Source organism: Saprolegnia parasitica (genome assembly GCF_000151545.1).
Source record: "Saprolegnia parasitica CBS 223.65 unplaced genomic scaffold supercont2.11, whole genome shotgun sequence".
Lineage (NCBI taxonomy): Eukaryota > Oomycota > Saprolegniomycetes > Saprolegniales > Saprolegniaceae > Saprolegnia > Saprolegnia parasitica.
This window is the reverse complement of record NW_012156405.1, coordinates 592,336-612,739: the sequence shown is the minus strand read 5'-3', so window position 1 is coordinate 612,739 and position 20,404 is coordinate 592,336. Positions and strand designations below refer to the sequence as shown.

At 58.8% G+C, this 20,404-nt stretch overlaps 8 protein-coding genes across 8 annotated transcripts; 3 read left to right on the top strand and 5 right to left on the bottom strand.

Annotated features, from left to right (window-relative positions):
• Positions 1–97: 97 nt before the first annotated feature.
• On the top strand, positions 98–2,807 carry SPRG_04269 (hypothetical protein; the record flags this gene model as incomplete). Its single annotated transcript, XM_012342869.1, has 9 exons — positions 98–119; positions 168–225; positions 272–426; positions 473–661; positions 715–816; positions 874–924; positions 983–1,399; positions 1,453–1,797; positions 1,851–2,807. The coding sequence occupies exons 1-9, from the start codon at positions 117–119 to the stop codon at positions 2,805–2,807; spliced, it is 2,277 nt and encodes a 758-aa protein (XP_012198259.1). The 5' UTR covers positions 98–116.
• A 13-nt stretch (positions 2,808–2,820) lies between these two features.
• Positions 2,821–3,607, bottom strand: SPRG_04268 (hypothetical protein). The gene is made up of 4 exons (XM_012342868.1): positions 3,578–3,607; positions 3,419–3,528; positions 3,073–3,373; positions 2,821–3,023 (listed from the first exon to the last, which is right to left on the bottom strand). The coding sequence occupies exons 1-4, from the start codon at positions 3,583–3,585 to the stop codon at positions 2,867–2,869; spliced, it is 576 nt and encodes a 191-aa protein (XP_012198258.1). The 5' UTR covers positions 3,586–3,607; the 3' UTR covers positions 2,821–2,866.
• A 509-nt stretch (positions 3,608–4,116) lies between these two features.
• Positions 4,117–6,022, bottom strand: SPRG_04267 (hypothetical protein; the record flags this gene model as incomplete). Its single annotated transcript, XM_012342867.1, has 2 exons — positions 4,117–5,139; positions 5,318–6,022. 2 exons carry the CDS (start codon positions 6,020–6,022, stop codon positions 4,117–4,119), a joined length of 1,728 nt encoding a protein of 575 aa, XP_012198257.1.
• A 138-nt stretch (positions 6,023–6,160) lies between these two features.
• Positions 6,161–7,533, bottom strand: SPRG_04266 (hypothetical protein; the record flags this gene model as incomplete). The annotated part of the gene is made up of 3 exons (XM_012342866.1): positions 6,161–6,500; positions 6,555–7,049; positions 7,095–7,533. The coding sequence occupies 3 exons, from the start codon at positions 7,531–7,533 to the stop codon at positions 6,223–6,225; spliced, it is 1,212 nt and encodes a 403-aa protein (XP_012198256.1). The 3' UTR covers positions 6,161–6,222.
• A 4,713-nt stretch (positions 7,534–12,246) lies between these two features.
• SPRG_04265 (hypothetical protein) lies at positions 12,247–12,523 on the bottom strand (the record flags this gene model as incomplete). Its single annotated transcript, XM_012342865.1, has 2 exons — positions 12,419–12,523; positions 12,247–12,341 (listed from the first exon to the last, which is right to left on the bottom strand). Exons 1-2 carry the CDS (start codon positions 12,501–12,503, stop codon positions 12,247–12,249), a joined length of 180 nt encoding a protein of 59 aa, XP_012198255.1. The 5' UTR covers positions 12,504–12,523.
• A 119-nt stretch (positions 12,524–12,642) lies between these two features.
• SPRG_04264 (hypothetical protein) lies at positions 12,643–14,584 on the top strand (the record flags this gene model as incomplete). Its single annotated transcript, XM_012342864.1, has 5 exons — positions 12,643–13,176; positions 13,227–13,542; positions 13,599–13,836; positions 13,882–14,416; positions 14,459–14,584. Exons 1-5 carry the CDS (start codon positions 12,646–12,648, stop codon positions 14,582–14,584), a joined length of 1,746 nt encoding a protein of 581 aa, XP_012198254.1. The 5' UTR covers positions 12,643–12,645.
• Positions 14,585–14,864: 280 nt separating this feature from the next.
• On the bottom strand, positions 14,865–16,152 carry SPRG_04263 (hypothetical protein). The gene is made up of 2 exons (XM_012342863.1): positions 15,999–16,152; positions 14,865–15,952 (listed from the first exon to the last, which is right to left on the bottom strand). Exons 1-2 carry the CDS (start codon positions 16,140–16,142, stop codon positions 14,903–14,905), a joined length of 1,194 nt encoding a protein of 397 aa, XP_012198253.1. The 5' UTR covers positions 16,143–16,152; the 3' UTR covers positions 14,865–14,902.
• A 2,022-nt stretch (positions 16,153–18,174) lies between these two features.
• Positions 18,175–20,404, top strand: SPRG_04262 (hypothetical protein). Its single transcript, XM_012342862.1, has 7 exons — positions 18,175–18,631; positions 18,676–18,778; positions 18,822–18,991; positions 19,035–19,424; positions 19,457–19,861; positions 19,928–20,047; positions 20,099–20,404. The coding sequence occupies exons 1-7, from the start codon at positions 18,187–18,189 to the stop codon at positions 20,365–20,367; spliced, it is 1,902 nt and encodes a 633-aa protein (XP_012198252.1). The 5' UTR covers positions 18,175–18,186; the 3' UTR covers positions 20,368–20,404.

Genomic DNA, 20,404 nt, shown 5'->3' with positions numbered 1-20,404 from the left:
TATAGTATAGTTGGCGCCATACAAACCAAGCATATCCGGAACTCTGATTGCCTCTCACAATGCATATGCTAAAACCTCTGAAATTGCATTTCGAATTGCGTCGGCAGCTTGGCAGCATGGTACGACGGCCGCCACGACGACCTGGCGCCGACGATCGCTCTGCGTAGAGCACGGACGTCACGGGCGTCATGCGCACCCTCATCTCCGCCCAGCTACTCCAGCCAGGTAGACGCCATGCGCAGCGGCGACCCGACCTCATGCACCGGTCTAGGGCCGCGGAAGCTCTACGTGAGCTACTACCGGAGCAAGGCGTACGCCGACCTCTTGCCCGACGGCGGCATGCTCTTTGAAGGCCAGCGCTTTGTAAATCCGTCGGCGGTGGCGGTCGCCATGAAGCGCTCGCTCAACCCGGGCATGAAGACGCGGGTACGTCTTAGGATCGTCCGACGGCACCGCATGGCCACGCACATAGCACGATCCTGGCTGGGCCTCGCTCTACGCCAGCGATACAGGCGACTGCCTCAAGGACCTGCGCGACCAGATCATCCCCAAGCATTCTGCCGCCACATCGACGTCCGCCGCGCGGAGCCGTGCAGCCGAGGTCACGCCCGATCCGCCCGCCCGCAGCCGCGTCGTCGAGGCGCCGCCGGCCCCACGCGAGGTCCCTTTCATCCAACCAAGCCATAAGCACGTAGCCTCATACCATGTGTTTAGCTGTGTGCAATCTGCTCGCGCGACCGCGGCTCGCTCGACCTCTGCGTCAAGTGCGAAGCTTGCGCCGCCGTCCACCACAAGGCGTGCGTCGACAAGAACAACGTACGCAGTCCCTCCTCTTCTCATATTCCGATCGTACTTTGACGTGGCTTTTGCTAGACGACGACGACAGCAGCAGCGTACTACTGCACAAAGTGCATCGACCACCACGTACTTACACTATCACCTGCGTGTCCTCTGTCGCTCACACTGCTTTCTGTCGACCTAGTGCTCGCTGGTGCAAAGCCTTCTGCGCGACCTACGCCAAGTCGTTGTCCAGTACGGTGGTGTGTCCAGCGAGGCGGTCGCGGATACCGAGCCTGCCGCCATCGCTGAGACGTCATCGGTGACCAGCCCGCGCATCAAGGACGAAGAAGAGACCAAGGAAATCGAAATGACAGCCGCGGCCTCGTCCTCGTCGCTCATGGCGCTCGGCGCCAGCGATGACGTCGTCGACCTCGACGCCCTTGCCGCCGACGTCCCGCCGGCAACCGCAACGTCGCTGCTGGCGCAGATCGACGGGATGCTCAAGCGCCTAAATGCCAACGACCAGCGCATGCAGCTGCTGCTCAATAGCACGGGCGAGGTGCTCGTGCATCTCGCATCGCTCGACATGGCCAAGGCGCTGCACGCCATCGATGACGACGTAACTATCTGTCGACAGTTGGCATGTTGGAGTATACCGTGTGGTGTGTCTAGCTCAAGAAGGTCGCAACCACCTGCACCCGCGACAACGATGCGAACGCCGATCACTTTTCGCCCGGCGTCGACGGCCTCGTGCACGTTTTGAACCTGCGACATGGCATTCTCTCGGCCCGGTACCACTTTCAGCGCACGGTCACGGCGCTTCAGACGCTGTCGGAGAAGCGACTGCGCTCGTGTGACATTCGCGAAGCCAAGACGAGCGACGCGTGGCAAAAGGAGCTCCGGATCTACAACGAGTGGGTCGCCAAGATGGCGTCGGCCAAAGCCAGTGTCGCTGCGATCCAGCACGAAATCGCGCAGAAGAACGCGCTCATCGACAATGCAGTCCGCCACCGCAAGGTAGACATCCTTCGTCGCCACTCTTTTGTGTGGCTAAATACCCATTTGATTAGACGTTGCGAGCGATCAGCTTGTCCAAACGCTTCATTCCTGCGTACCGCGAGTGCACGCAAGGGCTCCAAGGCAACGCCGACTACCTCCTCGTGACGATCTTAGCCGACAAGCTCAAAGGCCTCGCGCAGTCGATCAAAAAGTGGGAGTCGATGGGGGCCCACTACACCGACATGAAGCGTGTTCTTCTTGCGCGCAAGGACAGCCTGAAGCGGAAACGAGACGATGACGACGACGACGACGATGCACTGCTACCGGCGCTCAAGCTCACGAAGCGCGATGTGACGCTGCCGAGCCCGCCGCTCGCCAAGCTCATCGACCGCCAAGTGCTCGAGATGGACACGAACCTCGGCAACATCGAGTCGCACAAGAAGGACGCCCTCGGAACCCTTGGCGCGATTGAGAAGGCGCTCGATGCGCACCAGCACGCAACCGAGTCGCTACCTGAGTGGACTGCGCTCCTTGGCACCGTGCGCGACCTCATGCGTCGCTGCGAGCCGCCGCGCGAGGAGCCAGCCACACCCGAGGTCGTCGACGAGCCGCAGGCTATCGAGGACGCCGTTGGGGCAACTCACGACGACGGCGCCGACACAGAAGACGAAGAGACGGATGACGCCAACCACAGTGCGGCACCGGTCATAGCGGCCGAGCCGCCCGTCGTGCCAGCCGAGACAGCGGTCGTCAAGACAGAGGCACTGGCCGTCCAAGCAGAGGCGCCGGCCGTCCAAGCCACACCATTGGCAGACCCCGCGCCGGCGCCCGTCGTCCACAGTTCGATGCCGTTCATCAAGCCCGAAGTCCCTGCGTTCGAGCCGCATTCGGCGGCGACGTATGCTCCGCAATGGCCGGCTGCCACGTCTCAGCACAGCGAGCCGTCGGAGTTCGCTCTCAAACAAGAAATGTTGGCCGCTGTCCCTGCGCCCGCGCACGACATTATTGTCATCGACGACAGCGACTGAGGTTATTTTTTGTGGAAGACTTGTCATTGTCTCGGGTGTGTACTCGGTGTTGAGCTCGATTACAATTCGTCTTGGATTGGGCTGATAAAGTACATGTGCACAGTCGACGGCGGTCGTTGCTTGGTCGGACTCGTGCTGGGCAACACCTGGTTGTCGACGAGGTAGCCGCCGCCAAACGCCAAGTGACGCTTGGCCTCGATCGGCACCGCGGACGGTCTATCGCACACATGACAATATTCTCCACAATTACGACAGAGCGGAGTACGTCGGGTGCAAATCGGGGGGCTCGAGCGTCTTGCGCGAGAGGATGCGTTGCGGTTGGGGGCGGAGCGCCGACGACGACGACGACGGTGTCAAATGCACAGCCGACGTCGACGGCCGCAGCGTCGACGGTGCGAGGACCATGCTGGCGCTGTAGGCGAGATGCACTCGCTCATATTGCGATGGACGCAAGCAGTCGCTAAGTGCGAGAGTGCTGCCGGGAAGGAACGGTGGCGGCCGCTTCGGCGACCGCTTGGGTGGTTGTTGCTGCAGGTACCTCCGACCAGGCGACACGCTTTTTGAATCTACGTCGAGATACTTGCAGCGCGAGAGAGGCGCCGCGTGGCTACCGAGAAGAGAGCAGTCGTGGGAGGGTGTTTCTAGTGTGGGAATCGCGTTCGACTGGCGCCTGCGCACGCTGACACCGGCGCGCTTGAGCCCGAATGTCGGTGTCCAGGACCTATGCGCATCAGAAGATGTGAGCACCGCGCCAGCACCGACGGACGTACTCGGGCATGCTTCGTCGCAGAATGCAGGCGTCTAAACTTAGCAACAAGGCTCCATCATCACACCAGATTTTAAAACCATACTTCTGCGACGACAAGACCAGTGGTAGCCAAGCAGCAATGAACGTCTGTCTCTGCTCTTGCAGATGCCGACGTCCATGGCCTCGTTCAGCGACGCCGACTCCACGTCGAGGCCGTATCAACAACGGCAGCAACCATCGCTCAAGAATTGGTTTTTAACCAAGTACATTGCGTGCTTGCTAGAAAAGGGCATAGCCCACGGAGTGGAGACGCGCTCGGTGGGGCTCAATATAGCCCGGAAGGACCCATGCGGGCAGAATACTAAGAGTAAAAAGACGTCCAAAGCGGGTTCGCCGTGAAACCCTACCCCACATGCCAACCCTACCCCGTATGCGACACAACTCGGTTTGTAGAGCGACAAGTCCGAATTCAGGTCGACTCGAGTACCGTAGCCGGGTTCAATAGTTAAATGGAGAGATCGTTCACAACTTGAATGCGCGCTCGGTCACTCGTTGAGCGCGTTAAAACGCATGTTTAAACGACAAGAGCGGTTCGTGGACGATCCGCCGCGCCTTGGTGAACGACGTGTGCTCGGCCGCGACAGCCCGGGCTTTCAACCGCGTGGTCGCCACGCTGCGTTCAAAGGGCGGGAGCGGCGGGCGCTCGGGACTCCGCACGTCGCCCGTTTTTCGCGGCGACGTTATGGGCATCGCGTCCCATGCGTGCGCTTCCAACGCGCGCAAATGCAGCGCCGCGACCTTGGCGCACTCGTCCTTGGGCGGCGGCGGCTTGGCGACACGCGTCATCTTTGGCAAGGACGATGATGCGAGGTATGTCGGCTCTTTATGCGACAGCAGGTCGAAATCGTGAAACACAAATTTCTTCCCGGCCAGAGACGTCATCGTCGGCAGCGTCATCGGTCCTTTCTCGCGCTCGAACCGTAGTTTCGGTGTCAACCTGATGCTCTCCGGCTTTGCAGGCAAATGTTGTATAGGGGTCGTTGCCGTCTTGGTTTGCAAGACAGCGATCGCATGCTCAAACCGCGCAGCGCGTGCGGCGTCGAGGGCGTGCCACGAATCTCGTAAATGCGCCATGTGGCTCGATGGAAGCAGAGCGCGGAACGCATCCAAGTGCACTAGAGGCACGGCAAAGCACTCGACCGCGTCAGACGCGGCGATCGCGGTGTACTTGCTCCGTCTTCGCAACGGCTCGACCAGCGTTTGCATCCCGAGAATACCGCGGCAGCCGACCGTGTCGACCGTGATGGGCAGCGTCGTTGCGGGCTTGATGTCGCTGCCACGTGTTATCCACGTCTGCACGAGGTGCACGTGCCCCGACAAGATGAAGTAGATCGCAGGGATCGGCTTGTCTTGGGTCAAGAGGTGCTGGCCAAAGGCCACTTGTCGCCGATCGAGGAGACCATACAGCGTCACAAGCTTGGCGTGCACCCAGTCGGCGAACATGTCGACTGTCGGCAGAAAGGCCATGGCCTGCGCATTGCGATAGGCTGCCAACTGCGCTTTTCGAAGCGTTCGGTCGTACACCTGCACGCCTTCCGATGAGACTGCGGTCGTATGTGTTGATACCTAACCTCTTTCGGGATCTCGACAACATTGCACGCGCGATTGGCCAACGCCGAGGCGGTGCGGCGGCGCTCGGTGCTAAACATTGCAACCTACAAGTACCATCTTGGGACATCGGCTATTCGAGGGGCGGAAGTACCTCGCCAAAGCCGTCGCCCTCAAGAACGTCATATTTGTACGTACCGAGCAAGGTCGGGGCCTGGCGGATGGCCTCCAGCGCTTCGAATCGGGATTGGGCGAGGCGCAAGGTCGTTGTTGCCGGCATGCCCACGTAGATCGACACTGCGCCCGAGAGCAGCAAGTAGTAGCCGTGGCCAATATCGCCTTCGAGGAACAAACAGTCGTGGGCAAGGACGGGACGCAGGTTCATGTGCGAGACAATGTCTTGCAGCTGGTCTCTGGACAGGTCGCGAAAAATCTTGCCATGGAGCTCTTTGACCCACTCGAGCAGCGTCGCCATCGCGTCGACGTCGTACGTCAGAGACGATTGACGGAGCAGTGTCATCGCTGCGTCGCGCAGTTGCCGGAGGTGCAGTTCGCGCAGACGCTTGGTTTCGGCGGCCGCCACAAGCGTCCATTTCCGCCACGCGCCCATGCGCACGTGGTAGCGCCATAGAAGCACGACGGCCTTGCAGATCATCGCATTGCGGTTCATACTGAGCACGTCGACGGCAGGCGGCGTCGGGATCGGTCGGTCGTCGCCGATGTGGGCGACGCCGCGGGCATGAAGCGCGTCGTGGTGGCGGGAGACGGGCCGGCGCCGAAGCGCCTGGAAAAAGAGGTGCTGGTCTTCCCTCTCCTCGAGGCTCACAGCCGTCGTCGTCTCGTTGGTCGTCTTGCTCATCGACGGTCGGACGGACCAGCGCAATAACAAGATCTATAAGAGGCGCGAAAGGCAACGTCGGTTTCATTTTTCAATTTTTGACGGTTTTAAGTTGATATTTCGATAGACAAGTTGTACAATTGTTCAACAACCGATGCAGTACAACCAGGATAGAAAGGGCTACGACGTAGTACATGCTAAAGGCATCGACAACAAACGCCCTAGACATGGCCTTCAATCTCGTCGTAGCGGGCGAGTACGTCGTCGTCGTCGTCGAACCCTTCGTCGCCAACGTCCGCAGCATGCATCGTGTGTTTGGAAGCGGCGACCGAGGTGTTGGAGAGGAGCCCGACAAACTCGCCTCGGTCCCCGTCGACCTCGTCGTCGCTCAAGCGGTGGGTGCCATCCCGGCCACGGCGACGGCGACGGCGGTACCGACGTCGCGCGAGCATGATCGCAGCCAGAACGCCCGCAACACCAAGCCCAAGCCCGAGGTAGACTACATCATTCATGGTCCTCATCCACTCTCTTGTTAGCATATATGCCACGGTACCTGCAAGATGGAGCGGGGGGTGTGCAACGTAGAGCTTGACAGGCGGGTATACCATGGTCTGGGACGGACCGACATGCTGCGCCGCAAGGTACACAGTGTACCATCCCGAGCTCGGCACGAGGCGGCCGAGCGCCGATACGTCCTTGGTGACGTTGGGACTGTTGTCGCTTGGCCCATTTGGCGCGAGCTGCAATGCGATCGCGGTGGAAGCGAGACAGCCAAATGCTTGGGTCGACACGGACGCATTGGCAGCTATCGGCACAGCAAGCAGCGAGTACGAGCAGTTGACGCAAGTCGCGTGCGTGGCGGCGGCAAGGTCGACGAGCGCGGCCGGCGAAAACTCGGCAACACCCGTGACGTTGTCGTCCTGCATGCGGAGTGCAAAGGCGAGCGCGCCGTCGTCGACGAGCAACGACGTGTAGCCTGGAAAGACGTGCGATGACGTAATATGGACGTGGGCAATGGCGTCGACGTCGTCGTCGGCCATGAGCAACACTAGCCTCTTGTGAAAAATTGAAAAAATCAAGAAAAATGCAGTACCGCCTTGGATCGAATGCGGATTGATATTGTAATAGAGCTCGTCCGCGCCCAAGTAGAGCGGGCAGAGGCTCGGCGACGACGGCGTTGGCTCTTGGAGGAACGTAAAGCACTGCGAGGCCTGCATCGAGAGCGATTGTGTCGAGTTGTCGGCCAGCAGCAGCGACACTTGCACCGTGCCCGAGCACGTTGCAATGGAGAAGCCAAGCGCTGTCGGCTTGGTCTCGGCCTCTGGGAAAAGCGCGTGGTGCAATGGGCCCATTGGCAGTAGCAGATCCTGGCCACGCGCCAGCGACAACGGAAAGGACTTGGATAGATCCAAGTTGTCCGGGTACGTGTACGTGGGATAAACGATCGTTGTGATGTTGGCGCTAGAGGACCAGACGATGGCCGCGTGGGCCGAAGCCACGAGGAGAGCGGCAAGCGTCCACCAGCCGTGCATCCCGCAAGATCGGAAATGAAGCTTGGCGATGCCATGCTGTCGTTTGATTGGTCCGATTTTGATAGAGATGGCTGTGATTGGTTGAATTGCGAGAAAGGCTGCCTGGTTCAACTCAGATTCGCAACGACGCGAGCGCGGGACGGCCTCCGACGTCGTCCTATTCCATGAAGGAGCAACCTCGCACTGGATGGAGCAGAACACGTGACAGGCTTGGACGGTACCAGCGCTGTTGGGCGCAAGCTGTTGAGCGACGTTGGTCCAAGCTTGCCTAGCGGCTACGGAACGTGACAAGCCAAGCTCCACCGCCAGACTCGCAGTAGACTCGTATTCATCGAGTGCGCAATTTCAACAATGTCGCCAGCATACGAAAATAGTGTATGGTGTTCAAGAGAGCCATATTGCGCGCACACTGCCGCCCTCGGCCCCATGCCATACGCTCTTTACATGTATTAACAACAATGACACGAGATAGCGTCCTCATTTTTCGCGATTTCAACGCATTTTCAACCAAAATTGCATGCCAAATTTCACCAAAGGCGCTGCCCAACAAACTGGTCACAGCCCGGGTCAAGATGCATCGCCAACTGTGGCAGCCAGAATGGGGGTCATCTGAGCTGTGGAACCTCGAGATACCATGTTGAGTATTTGGACATTTGTGTCGCCGCCTCAAAAAATGAAAATGGATTGGCGCGTGATTGCGCTGCATTGAGCGTCGGAAACGACATGAGCATCATACAAGAAGTATATGGAGAGGTACACATGCCTGCTACGTAGCACTGGTGCGTCTATGAACCGATACTTGTGGTTTCGGTGGTGGGGTGTGCACACTATTTAAACTTGAGGTCTGTCTTACATTGTTTAAATACTGTGAAACACAGTTCACCGAGCTCTTGATACATTGAAAGTTTCAAGCTCGATCCTCGAAGCTTGCTGTGGCGAGGGCAAGAATGCGCTCGAGCAGAAGCCGTCGATGCTCGCGGCGCTCTTCCAGCCTGTAAAGGGTGTCGACGTCGTACTCAACTGTCTTCTGTACACTTTACAACAACCAACCAAAGCGCATCGCGTCGCACGGCAGGCCGGTCGCAAGCGGATGTCCTGTCGACTGCGGACGATGGATTGCGTGTGGCCGAAGTCCATTTTCGTCATCCAATCTTGTAATACTGGAGATAGGTTCACGGCGTCAAGCGGTTTGACTACAAGTAGCGCCGTGTCGTCATGCAGCCTGCGAATGATTCGATCTACGTTGTCGAGGACTGATGCCGCTGCAAGCCCGACCAATGGTACAGTGTTTCAGTAACATTTTGAGCAGCGTCGCATTCGCCTATTGCTGGCGCTAGTATCTTGGCGCAGGCGTCTACATGCGCAGAAGAGGCTCGAGGAGTCGTCGCTCCAGCACGGTGTTGGCTGCTGGCGTCGGTGCAGCCAGTCGCGCCGCAGCGGTAGAAAGACATTGCACTCGAGCCAAGCGTCTTTGCCCTGTGCGTTGTAGAGTTGAAGCGCCAAGATGAACGCCGACAGCGACAACCTCGAGTGATGGCGCGAGACGTGCGAGCGATGATCTCGCTCGTTGTCTCGTTCTCTTGTGGCCACGTCAGAGTCCACGTATCCGGACACGTTTCCGGATACCACCCGCGCTGTGGCAGAAGAAGCTGCGCGCGCGCCACATCATGAATTGAGCACACGCGAAATCTCGCGGCATTGAGCTCGATGGCTCCAACCTCAAGCACGTCGCGCATGACGCCCTGGTCCTCGCACACGGCAGCCAGGCCGAGACCGCTGGCAGCGCACCGACACGGTGTCGGTGCGGCCCTAAATGTGGCATTCGGAGTCTTGATATGGCATATGCCACAATGAATTGCAAAGCCGGCAGGGAGCGCTAGACAGCGCCAACGTCGACGCGACATGGTGTTTTAAGCTCTCCAGAGTGTCCTCTTTCACCGAGCCAAGTATGGGCGACTTCATTAAAAACTCGAGTTGGGCGACCGATCCACCTCGGCGGCGGTGGCGCACGCCGCCGATTAATCAGCAGCCAATCCAAAACTAGTAATCAATTGATTTCATCCAATCATCAGTACGCATTCTGGAAGCAGCCTTTCTGCCATCTTGCACATTTCCCGACGTCCGATTGCCGTGCCATGATGAGGCGCTTCCGCGACGTCTCGGCAGTCATACCACCGCTGCAGTATGCGTGACCAGCGACCGCGTCGGTGCGAAGGCGGCAGCCCTGGCCACTGTTATCGACGGCCTTGCGGGGACGCCGTGTGGTTATACCGCCCGCCGCGAACCTCAGGCCTCAGCAAACCTCGGCGCGACGTGCGTCAGAGCGCGCTTCACGTGTGGAAGCGTCGTGTCCTACGCGCCCACGCGATCTATGAGACCCGGCATCATGCTGCAAGCGCTCGGGCAAGAACGTCGAGAAGGAGACCGTCGCCTCGTCCCGGCGCTCAAGAAAGGTATCGGTGCTCATGGCAACGGTATCGCGCTCTGTGCAAACCTCCTCATATCCAGCTCGACACGGTCTTTGGCAGCCTCGTGCTATTTCACAGCGCTGACATGGTCGTCCCGCGCACCAACGCGAGCACTCGGCCGTGACGCGCATCCTTCTCGTGACGAGGACGCTCCTCTCAGCGCGCATTTTGGCCACGTCGATCACGGGTGTGTCAACGGTCGGATGCCAATCTCGGCCACCCAGCGTTTTACGCTGACCCGTACCTCGTCATGCAGCTGCACAGTACGATCGCATTTGAGGTCATCATGTTTCCGGCTGTCTTGATCGCGGCGCGCCTCGTCCTTGGCTCGGACAAGGACTCGTTCGAGTTTGCAACCGATGACGCGGCGTGCCAGCTCGATGCCTCGAGAAGAAGGGGCAGGTCTAGGACAAAGCGGCCTATACCGCGCAACTACCACGAGGCGGCCACACTGCGCTTTCTCATTGTGGCCGCATTGATACCTTTCTCGGCATCTACGACGTTTCGATCATCGCGGGCGAGACGCTCTCAGCGCCAAGACCCTCGGTGGTTCTTTCGACCTGCGCCTACACCACCACCATTTTCGTCAACACCAAAAGCACACTCGATGGCGACGAGATGTATACTACGCGAACGCGTCTGTGATAGTAAATCCATGTTCAACTACTCGTATGTGAATGCAGCAGAGCGTTCTGCCGTCGGCGGTGGAGGACGACGTTGCGGCGAGGGCCCACCATGGCGATGAGCATAACTGCAGCGCGCGACGCACGAGGAGCCGCACGCAAGCTCGGTACCATCGCTGCCGAGACGAGAGTCGCACGACCGAGATGCTCGTAGCGGTGCTAAGGACAGTTGAGGCGGCGACACGAGCGTGCGATTCGTAGACGACGAGCGGGCGTAGGATGACATGCGTCCATTGCTGCACGCGCGCTCGCCGATGATATCGCTCGTAGCCTCGTCACAGATGTCGCGAGCGAGCAGGTGTGCATCATCTCATGGGCAGTCGCGTGCCCAACGTGCCCGCAAGGCCGTCGATACCATTGGCCTGGGCTGCCGCCTTCACACCGACACAGTCGCTGGTCACGCATGCTGCAGCGGCGCTATGTTCACCGACACGTATCGGAAGCACCTCATCATGGCAACCGGACGTCGGATGTCGGGAAATGTGCAAGATAGCGGAGAGGCTGCTTCCAGATTGCGTACTGATGATTGGCTGAAATCAATTGATTATTGGATTTGGATTGGCCGCTGAATACTATTTAATTTGGCCATTTCGATTGGCTAAAATACTGACACGGCGGCGTTCGATCCGCGCCACAGCGTCGCCGAGGTCGATCGGTCGCCCAACTCGAGTTTTCAACGAAGTCGCCCATACTTGGCTCGGTGATAGAGGACACTCTGGAGAGCTTAAAACTCCATTTCGCGTCGACGTTGGCGCTGTCTAGCGCTCCCTGCCGGCTTCGCAATTCACTGTGGCATATGCCATATCTAGACACCGAATGCCACATTTAGTGCCACCCCACGCACAGACGTCCCCCAAGATAGCATTCCCTTGACTAAACGCGCGTTCACTGCGATGACAAAGCCACAAGTCGTATCGACGGCGAGAAGGATTCTATACACGCCTACGCCGTACCCCACCCGCACATTCTGGAGTGCAATCACCGACAGGTATCAATGAAAACTTAGAAAATCGCTGACCAAATGCACCGCTTCCAGTAAGGCTTAAAGCATCTTCATCCTTCTATCTATTTCCTAGTTAGATACATCGAGAGAAACCGGGATGCAGCCCCTTCGAGGCGCTAAGCGATGCGCTCTTCGCATATTGGCACAGCCAAAATAACATGGGTCTGCGGAGGCACCGGAAGCCATAGCAATGCAGCCGATTCATCGGCCATGGGATTTCAATGCACTGGTAGTCGGCAGATAGACATGCGTCGCAGGTGCAGTACGAGTCCACGAGACCGTCGTCCATGACCAAGTGGGGACAGCACGACGCTGTCTCCCGCCCTTCCTCGCCTTCCGAGCGCTGACAGAGACGGTCGTTATCAATCGTCCGTGTACTGCATCCTCGATATAACAGGTGAGTAGTCCACTACATGCATGCTGAACGACGTCTACGGAAGTGGTCATGATCACACAGATACTAGTACATACAGAACGCGATTCACCGTACCTCAACGCTACCCGCAGCCATCGATCGTTCCGATGGTGGTAGCGCAGCCGTCTTGATGCCAGGTCCTCGTCATGGAGTGGCACTGCTACTTGAGAGCTGGCACTGAAGATGCACAAGCGGGGGCTTGAGCCGGAGGACCCGCAGCTGCAGTCGGACCAGTTGCTCTGCCATATGTGGTATCATTCGCATCGTCTTGGATCGCCTCGACCTCCATGACGAGGCAGGAAGCGCGTCCATGTACCTTCGAGCGCGTGGAGCGCTTCCTCCTTCGTCCGCAGGTCGGCCGCGACCTCGGCCGTCGCCCGCGCGAGCGTCGTCGTCCCCATCGCCCGCTTCCGATCAAATTAAAATACACATCTCGGATTGGCCAAAATAACACCAAATCCGGATATCCGGATATTGCATCTGAAGCGCTTGTTTTGCTTTTTAATCCGGTTGTCTGTTATCTAACACACGGTTTCAGATGCGATGGAGTCGACGCTGCATGCCAGGACGCAGCGGGTCCTGGACGCCGCCCACGCCGCGTACGCCTACGTAGCTTCGACGCGGCTCTACCACGCACTGGTCTTGCTCGTGTTGCGGCTCACGCCCGCCTGCCACGTCATTTTTGCGGTCCTCACAGGCACGGACGTTGCCTCGCCCGAGGCGCAGCGCGAGCGAGCGCTGGCCAAGGACCAGCTCCAGCACAACGATGTCTACCGCGACCGGCTGCTCGCGCTCGAGATTGACCAGTTGGTCGACGTGGGCGACGCGCTGCGCATGACAAGCCGGCAGCGCAACCGCTTCTTCATGACCTTTCTCAAGCTCGACTGGACGCGCCGGTCCGCGATCACAGTCAAAGACCTCTTCTTGTACTGTGGCCTTCGCCGCAGCCGACTCGCCGACGTCGTCTTGCCACCGCCGCCGCGGAAACAGAGCTTTCGTCAGCTTCCCAACCGGTTCGAGATTAGCCCGCTCTTGTGCGCACTCTACTCGTTTTGCTCGCTGCCGCCAGCGGAGGTTGTACCTCTTCCTTTGGGACTACTACATGAGATTGATTCCTTGGGTAGCTGCTGGCGTATATCGTAGCAACGGCCGAGACCGACGCCGTGGTCCTCGATATTCTAAGCCAGGACGTCGAGTACCTGCAGCTGGTCCAGGTCGCCGACGCTGCGATCGCTCGGAACGATTCGTATGGGCCGGGCCTTCGTCTCCAAGCACAGCTCGCGCGCCTCTTGCAGCTCGTGATCGGCACGCTCAACCCGCACGAGACCAAGCTCATGACGGCGCTCCGTTCGCTCTACTCGACGACCGATGCCAGCGCCATCGACTTTGCTGCTGTCCATGGCATCCATCATATCTGCGATTTCATCCAGCGGTTTCCAGGTAGAAACCATCCTATTTCGTTGCCTCGATGCCAAGGTCCCATATCTATTCTGCAGCAATCGTGTATCCTGCGTTCTGGGTGCAGCGGACGCTACGCCGTCGAATTCTCGGGCAGCACTTTTGGCGCCGCATGGTCAACCACCGGCGTGTCTGGATCACAAGTGGTCACACGCAAACGTTTTTCAGCATGAGTGAGATTCTAGAGCTGGGCGCGCCGGCGCCGCTGCAGCCGAAACCAGAGATACACAAGCGCCATCTGCCCAAGCCGCTTGCCAAGGTGCTTCCATCGTCGTGGTAGACATTCCCTTCGTGTGCACAATGTCTGCACGGCTAGCATAGGCTCCTCGCCACGCGCGAGGCCTCGTATCAGCCCGCTAAGGACGAGGTGCCGCCGCCGCCGCTCGCCGAGGTGCCGCTCGTGCAAGACACGGACGATGTCACGTCGACGCCACGTTCCAATGCGCCGAGAACGTGTCTCCCAGACGACGAACGGCTCCATTACGAGATTGCAACGGCTATCGAAGGCTATGCGAATGCGGCCGACGCATGGCTCGTCACGGCGCACAACCTCATGGCCGCCATCCATCTCAAGCAGATGGAGCTCGACGGCCAAGTGCTTTTGGGACCAGACGCGTTTGCTGCCGAGTACACGCGGCTCGTGACGGGCCTCTCGACGCACTCGCTGCCCGAGGTCGACAAGATTGCGGTGCGGAAGAGTGTAGTCAAGCAATATGGCTACCAGTTTGCCGATTTCATTGCGGGGTTTGGGCCTTCCGACACAGCGACCAAGGACGTCACGGCCAAGGGCGCTAAAGTGAAAGGCGGTAAAACCAAGCCAGCTACGCCCGTCGAGACGAGCTATGCGTGGGACAAGGTACGCGTGACTACATTTCCCAGGTTTGCACGCATGGGCTAGCTCTACGATCCGGCCGAGAAGCGGCATTTTTACCACAACGTTCACACGGGCGAGTCGGCGTGGGAGCTGCCGCGGGGCGCAACGCTCGCGCCTTCGTCCAAGCACGAGAGGAAAAAGAAGCGATAAATTCTACCATACACATGGATTATTTAATGTGATTTCTCGCCTTTTCAATCTTATAGGGTTAGGGTTGGTGGTTGCGTCTTCAAGTTGCATAAGTGTCACCGTCAATCGCTGCAAAAGATTTTATTCGAATGTCAACAATCGTTTGTTGCAGAGGCGTTGGATTCGAGCACGTCTCACTTGATAAGTTGAATTATTTCAAGTGCGGTGAATATCGGGTAGGGTCGTCTCGCAACTCGCTCGCAGCTAGCTTGTCAAAAGCACCATAGAACCACAAGAGAACTCGCCTTCTCACTCTATCGAATATATAGATTTAACGTACTAGGGCTGGCTTGCTCGCTGCGAAGCAAGCTGCGCCTGGACGTCCTTGGTGCGGTCCAGCAGCGTCGCCAGCATCGAGTGCATTTCGTTGGGCGTCGCGTCTTGGCCACGCCACGCCGGTGGTGCGACAAGCGCCGTTGGTGCCACCGCGGCGACCACCGGCCCCGAGACAATCACGCGCGGCGCTTGCTGGATGCGCGCTTCGAGCTGCTTGCGCACCATCGTGGCCATGCTCGTGAGGTACGCTTCGGCGATCATGGCCTTGTGCGGCTTGGTATCGAACACAAAGACGGTGCCAATGACGTGCTGGCCGTCCGCGACGATCGGTGCGGCAGCGTAAAACTGAATGTGGATGTCGCTGGTCACGAGCGGGTTGTGTTGAACACGGATATCCGTCGACGCATCGAGGATGATCGTCGGCTGCATGCTCATGATGGCGTGGCTACAGAACGAGACGGCCCGCGGCAGCGCGTCGACGTGGACCCCGGTCACGGCCTTGTACCAGATCCGGTCGGCGTCGACAAAGCTCACGCCAGCGTACGGGCAGTTGTAGCCTTTGGCGAGGAGGTCCGAAATCGCTTGGTACGCACGCTCGGGCGGCGTGTCGAGAATCTGAAACTTGTGCAACGCGGCGAGTCGCGCGGCTTCGTTGATTGGCACCGGCGGCGGCGGCAGCGTTGCGATCGCGTCACTGATGCTCGATGCGCTAAAATGAAGCATCCCGTCGCCGTCGTCCCAGTCGCCCGACGTGCCGACGTCGCTCGACGCATCCGAGACGCGCGGTCGGTCCGACTGCATGAGCATCGTCGCCTGTGAAGACGTGGGTCCGCGGTGGCGCTGCGACCGCTTGCCCGGTGCCGAGATGGCCATGGCGGCCAACGGACGCGTCACGGGCGTGGTCGCGCTGCGGTGGTGCGCGGGGCGGTCGGTCGCATACCGCGTCCGGTTCTTGAGGATGCAACCGGTGCAAATGCGGATCGAACGCGGCGGGCCGCCCGCCGGCACCATGTTGACAAAGCCCGTGCACGCGGCGCAGACCACTTCGCCGCACTACGCCGATGATGAGATGGCGTCGAGGAGGAGGATGTTGCATTACCATGCGGCAGTGGTGGCGGCGGCGGAACGGTGTGAACTTGCGGTCGCAGGTGTAGCAGGATGCGCGCGCGCTGTCGTCGACCCACTCGTCGCCGCGCTTGAGGTCCGACCAGTGCACGGTGCCTAGCGGCTGGTCTGTGGGCATACTTGCAAATCGTCGACTCCGCCGGCGCGACATTGCACTTATTACGGCGCATTTGTATCAGATTGCACTTTTTATTATTTTTTTAGAATTTACATTTTATTTCGCTCCGGGCGTAGACAGGGCAGGAGAGAGTGGGACGCGACCACGATGCCACGCAAGTCGCGGGTACCGGTACGGAATAGCGAATCGCTGTCGCCGGTTGCTGGCCGCCGCAGTTCGTCGGCAGCGCCAGGAGTAGGAAGACGATGACGCATCGTAGGTACATGTTGAATCGAGCGGCGACGTTTTCGTCGTTCGTCGTGGAGCTGTCTCGGGACACACGTGGCGTCGTTGGTACTAATATAGTTACGCTCGCGTCACCGACTGGATCCTTGATCTGGACCTATGTTCGTTCGTGGCGTGTATGCGCCAAGACAGTTCAAGCGCATGTGCTTGTGCGACGACCTGCGCGGTCCATGTGCCGGTGCGACTTCGAGTCTCATATCCAGGGTGCCTTGTTTGGATCCGAGTCGTACCGTTTTGAACATGCGTCGCCTTCGTTCGAGCTGCTTGGTCGGAGATTGTCGATGCGCCAGTCGACTCGCTGCAGAAATTCTAGTCGGCCCGTCATCACGCGACTTTCGCTGCCGACAGGCCGCCTTCATCAGGGTCATCAGAGTGGTCCGTCGCCGCGAGCCCTCTAGCGCGTACTACAACGATAGGATTCGGCGCCTGCTCTAGCTGCAGAGGTGGCTTAGCCTATGCTCTCGTTGCCAGAATAGCTGCCAGCTTCACAGTGTCGTCTGGAGGACCGCCACAAGGATACCAAATGCATCCCCGTCACGGGGCGGTGTGCCGAGGACCATTGACTGCAAGTGAGGTGTCGATCAAGTACAATCCACAAGTACTTCTAGCCAAGCACAGCACTTTGGCTCGTTTGACGCATACAGGATTGCAGTTTGATGTGATTCTTTTAAGTATGAGTCCTTTCTCGGTGCACTATTCGCAGAGCAAAGGGGCCTTTCGAGGTGACAACACTGATTGTTACGACGGCGCGTGGATGTGATGTCGTGCACCTCGACACAAAAGTTGAAGCGTAGCCCCGAGTCCTTGCCAAATACTGTGTGAAAACGAGATCGTTGTGTCAAAAGTGCTTTGTCGAAATGTCATTGGCGGGGTCAAGGGTGCGAAACGCGCTTTCGTTGCGACCTTTCGCCGCTGCCTCTCGTTGGTGAAGGTGGTTGCACTTGATACAAACTTGATATGATATTGGCCGCGGCCAACAGGGATAACAAACGCTACTGTTAGCTGTGCACAAGCGACCGATACTTGCTGAAATGCCTGTCAGCAACAGAAGTAACGAGCCACAAAGACCGTGTGAAGTAAAGCTGTTACATCATTGCTCAAAACAACAGTCCCCGGCTTCGACAGCAGCTCAATTTTCAAATGCAAAAATTGGTAAAACGCATCGCGTTCTTCAAGGACATGCAACCTTGTATTCAAGCACGCGCAGCGTTATGCTAGGAGCGTACGATGTGTCGACATCGAGGCGGAAGTGCGAGAGCTACAGCGCATGCGTCTCGAAAACTATTTTGTGGCATTTGCCTTTTTTAGTTTTTGATGTGGCATATGCCATAAATAAGAAGGACGTGGGTGTCAACCAAGGGAATGAATATCTTGACCCGTGTTGACGACAGACAAGTACTCTCGATCTTTTGTTTGTTTCTGTAGAGCGATATACCACCAGAAATGACCATCGCACTTGACCAAGCCGAAATATGATCATCTCTCTGCTGCAGCACATCACCACCACCCAAAGCCCTCGTGCAAAAGCCTTCGTGGCAAGCTGTGGACACTGCAAGCATGTAGCTGCCGTCCGAGCAGCTCTACGACGCACCGATGACGTTGACGTTGCGCTCGGACAGTACCACGCCTTGGCTACATGCAGCGATCCGTCATCAATTTCACGTTCGGGGCCATCTCGCCCTTGATCCGGATATGCTCGTCCCACAGCGCGCCACGTCATTTTTCGAACGGGTCTGGTCCGAGGCCACTTCGGAATTCGATGGCAGCCGCAACGAGTAGCTTTGTCTCGGCACTGGACGCCGAGCGCCGGCGCGGCAGCGTCAATGTCACGGCCATGACGCACTTCCTCGACGGCGGCGCGCGCGCGACCGAGCTCCATGACCGCGCCATGGGCCTTCTCGCTGGCATGCAGGAGCCGACGCCGTCGTCGCTCGCGGAGGCGCGGGCGCAGACGTTAGCGCACGTCGACACGTTCTACGACCTCTTCCTCGAGCACGGGAGCATGGACGTCCTCATGCGCAAGGCCATGGTGCGCGCGTTCAGCCTCTATGACATGGGCTGGTACATCCGCAACGGCGTCCACTTCGGTCTCTTCCTCTCAGCGATCACGTCCCAAGGCAACAAGGACCAGCAAAACGAGTGGCTGCCCAAAGTGCTCATGCGGGAGATCTACGGCTGCTTTGCCATGACCGAACTTGGCCACGGTACGCGCTCTTGTACTCGATACCACTGCGATCTTGTCAGTTAGGCAGCGCCGTCGCCGCCCTCGAGACCACTGCGACCTTTGACCCGCGCACGCGCGAGTTTATCCTCGACACGCCGGTGGTCACTGCGACCAAATGGATGATTGGGTATGTCGTGCATTGTCGCTGCGATCGCTGACGAGGCATGTAGCGCCGCAGGCGAGTCGGCGACGCACGCCGCCGTCTACGCGCAGCTCGTTTTAAACGGTGTCAAGAAAGGCCTGCATGTCTTCGTCGCACCGGTGCGCAGCCTCGATCCGCCGCACGCGCCACTGCCCGGCGTCCTCCTCGGCGACTGCGGCGTCAAGATGGGTCTCAACGGTACCTTGGCCCATGCGATGGCGGCGCGTCATCCCAGGCGTAGGCGTCGACAATGGATGGATCCAATTTCGTCGCGTGCGAGTCCCGTACGACCACTTTTTGTCGCGATTCGCGTCCATCTCCAAGGACAACGAGTACATTGCGGTGCCGGCGACGACGGCCAAGCCCTCGACCGCGCTCATTGCGACGCGCGGCGAGCTCGTCATGCTCTCGATCAGCATGCTCAAGAAGGCGCTGACCATCAGCGTGCGCTACGGCGCCGTGCGCACCCAAGGCGTCGCGGCGGGTGCAATGTCCGAGACCACCCTCCTCGACTACCCGAGCCACCAGCGACGGCTTCTGCCACTGATTGCAACTGCGTACGCCTACCACTTTCAAGCCACGTACATTGAATCGCTCATCGACTCGATCGACCACGGTATCAATGTTTCAAGTGCACGATATCCGAATCGCGGTGTGTCGTAGGGGGCGACGACAGTGCACTGGCCGAAGTGCACGGCACGATGGCAGGGCTCAAGGCCTTTTGCACGTGGGACACGCTCGCAGCGATCGAGAGCTGCCGGCAGTGCTGCGGCGGCAACGGCTACTTGGGCGTGAGTGGGCTGGGCGAAATGGTCGCCGACTTTAGCGTCATGGTGACGTTCGAAGGCGACAACACGGTCATGGCCCAGCAGACAGGTGCGTATGTCTGTCGCGCATACGACGCCTACTGCCAAGGCCGTCCGAGTCTGGCCTACTTGACCGCACCAAAGACGATGTCGTGGGCGCCTACCACCGTGCAAAGCATGCAGACGGTGCCGGCGCTACGCTCGCTGCTTGATTTTTATGCGGCGACCAAGGCCCAACGCGTGTACGACCTCTGGCGCCATGGTACGCGGATCGATCCTCTGAAAAATCGATTTTTTTGTGATTTTGTGATTTGCTTGTGGACTGTAGCTCGCACCACGTCGGACCGCTTCCCGTGTCAAGTCGAGTGGATGGACGTGGCGCGCGTTCACGTCTTCCATGCGGTCGCCATGCGGTTTTTGGACAATATTGTCCATTTGACCGACGCGGGTATGCCATTCGGCAGGCTCGGATTCCGAATCATGACGTGGCGTCGTGTAGGCTCGTCGCTCGCTCGTGTGCTGACGCGCCTCGCGTCACTTTTTGTGCTCTCCGAAGTCGAAAAAAGCGGCGCGTTCTTTCTCGCCGAAGGGTTTCTGTCGCCGACGCAGTATGCCACCGTACGCGGCGCTGTCTTGGAGTTGTGCAAGGAGCTGCGCCCGGACGCCGTGCTGCTTGTCGACGCGTTCAACTTGCACGATGTGGTCTTGCGCTCGGCGCTCGGTCGCTTCGACGGCAACGTGTACCCAGCGATCCTCTCGCACCTTTGATGTGTCCTTGCATATGACAAATTGTGCATTCTAAACG

Coding starts and splice junctions, on each gene's coding strand:
- SPRG_04262 (XM_012342862.1), top strand. CDS start 18,187: ATGGCAGCCGCAACGAGTAGCTTTGTCTCGGCACTGGACGCCGAGCGC. Junction 18,779..18,821: donor GCGACCAAATGGATGATTGG/GTATGTCGTGCA, acceptor CGAGGCATGTAG/CGCCGCAGGCGAGTCGGCGA. Junction 19,425..19,456: donor CCACGGTATCAATGTTTCAA/GTGCACGATATC, acceptor GGTGTGTCGTAG/GGGGCGACGACAGTGCACTG.
- SPRG_04263 (XM_012342863.1), bottom strand. CDS start 16,142: ATGCCCACAGACCAGCCGCTAGGCACCGTGCACTGGTCGGACCTCAAG. Junction 15,953..15,998: donor GCCGCCACCACTGCCGCATG/GTAATGCAACAT, acceptor TCATCGGCGTAG/TGCGGCGAAGTGGTCTGCGC.
- SPRG_04268 (XM_012342868.1), bottom strand. Junction 3,374..3,418: donor CCACGACTGCTCTCTTCTCG/GTAGCCACGCGG, acceptor ATCTCGACGTAG/ATTCAAAAAGCGTGTCGCCT. Junction 3,024..3,072: donor CCCCCCGATTTGCACCCGAC/GTACTCCGCTCT, acceptor TGTGTGCGATAG/ACCGTCCGCGGTGCCGATCG.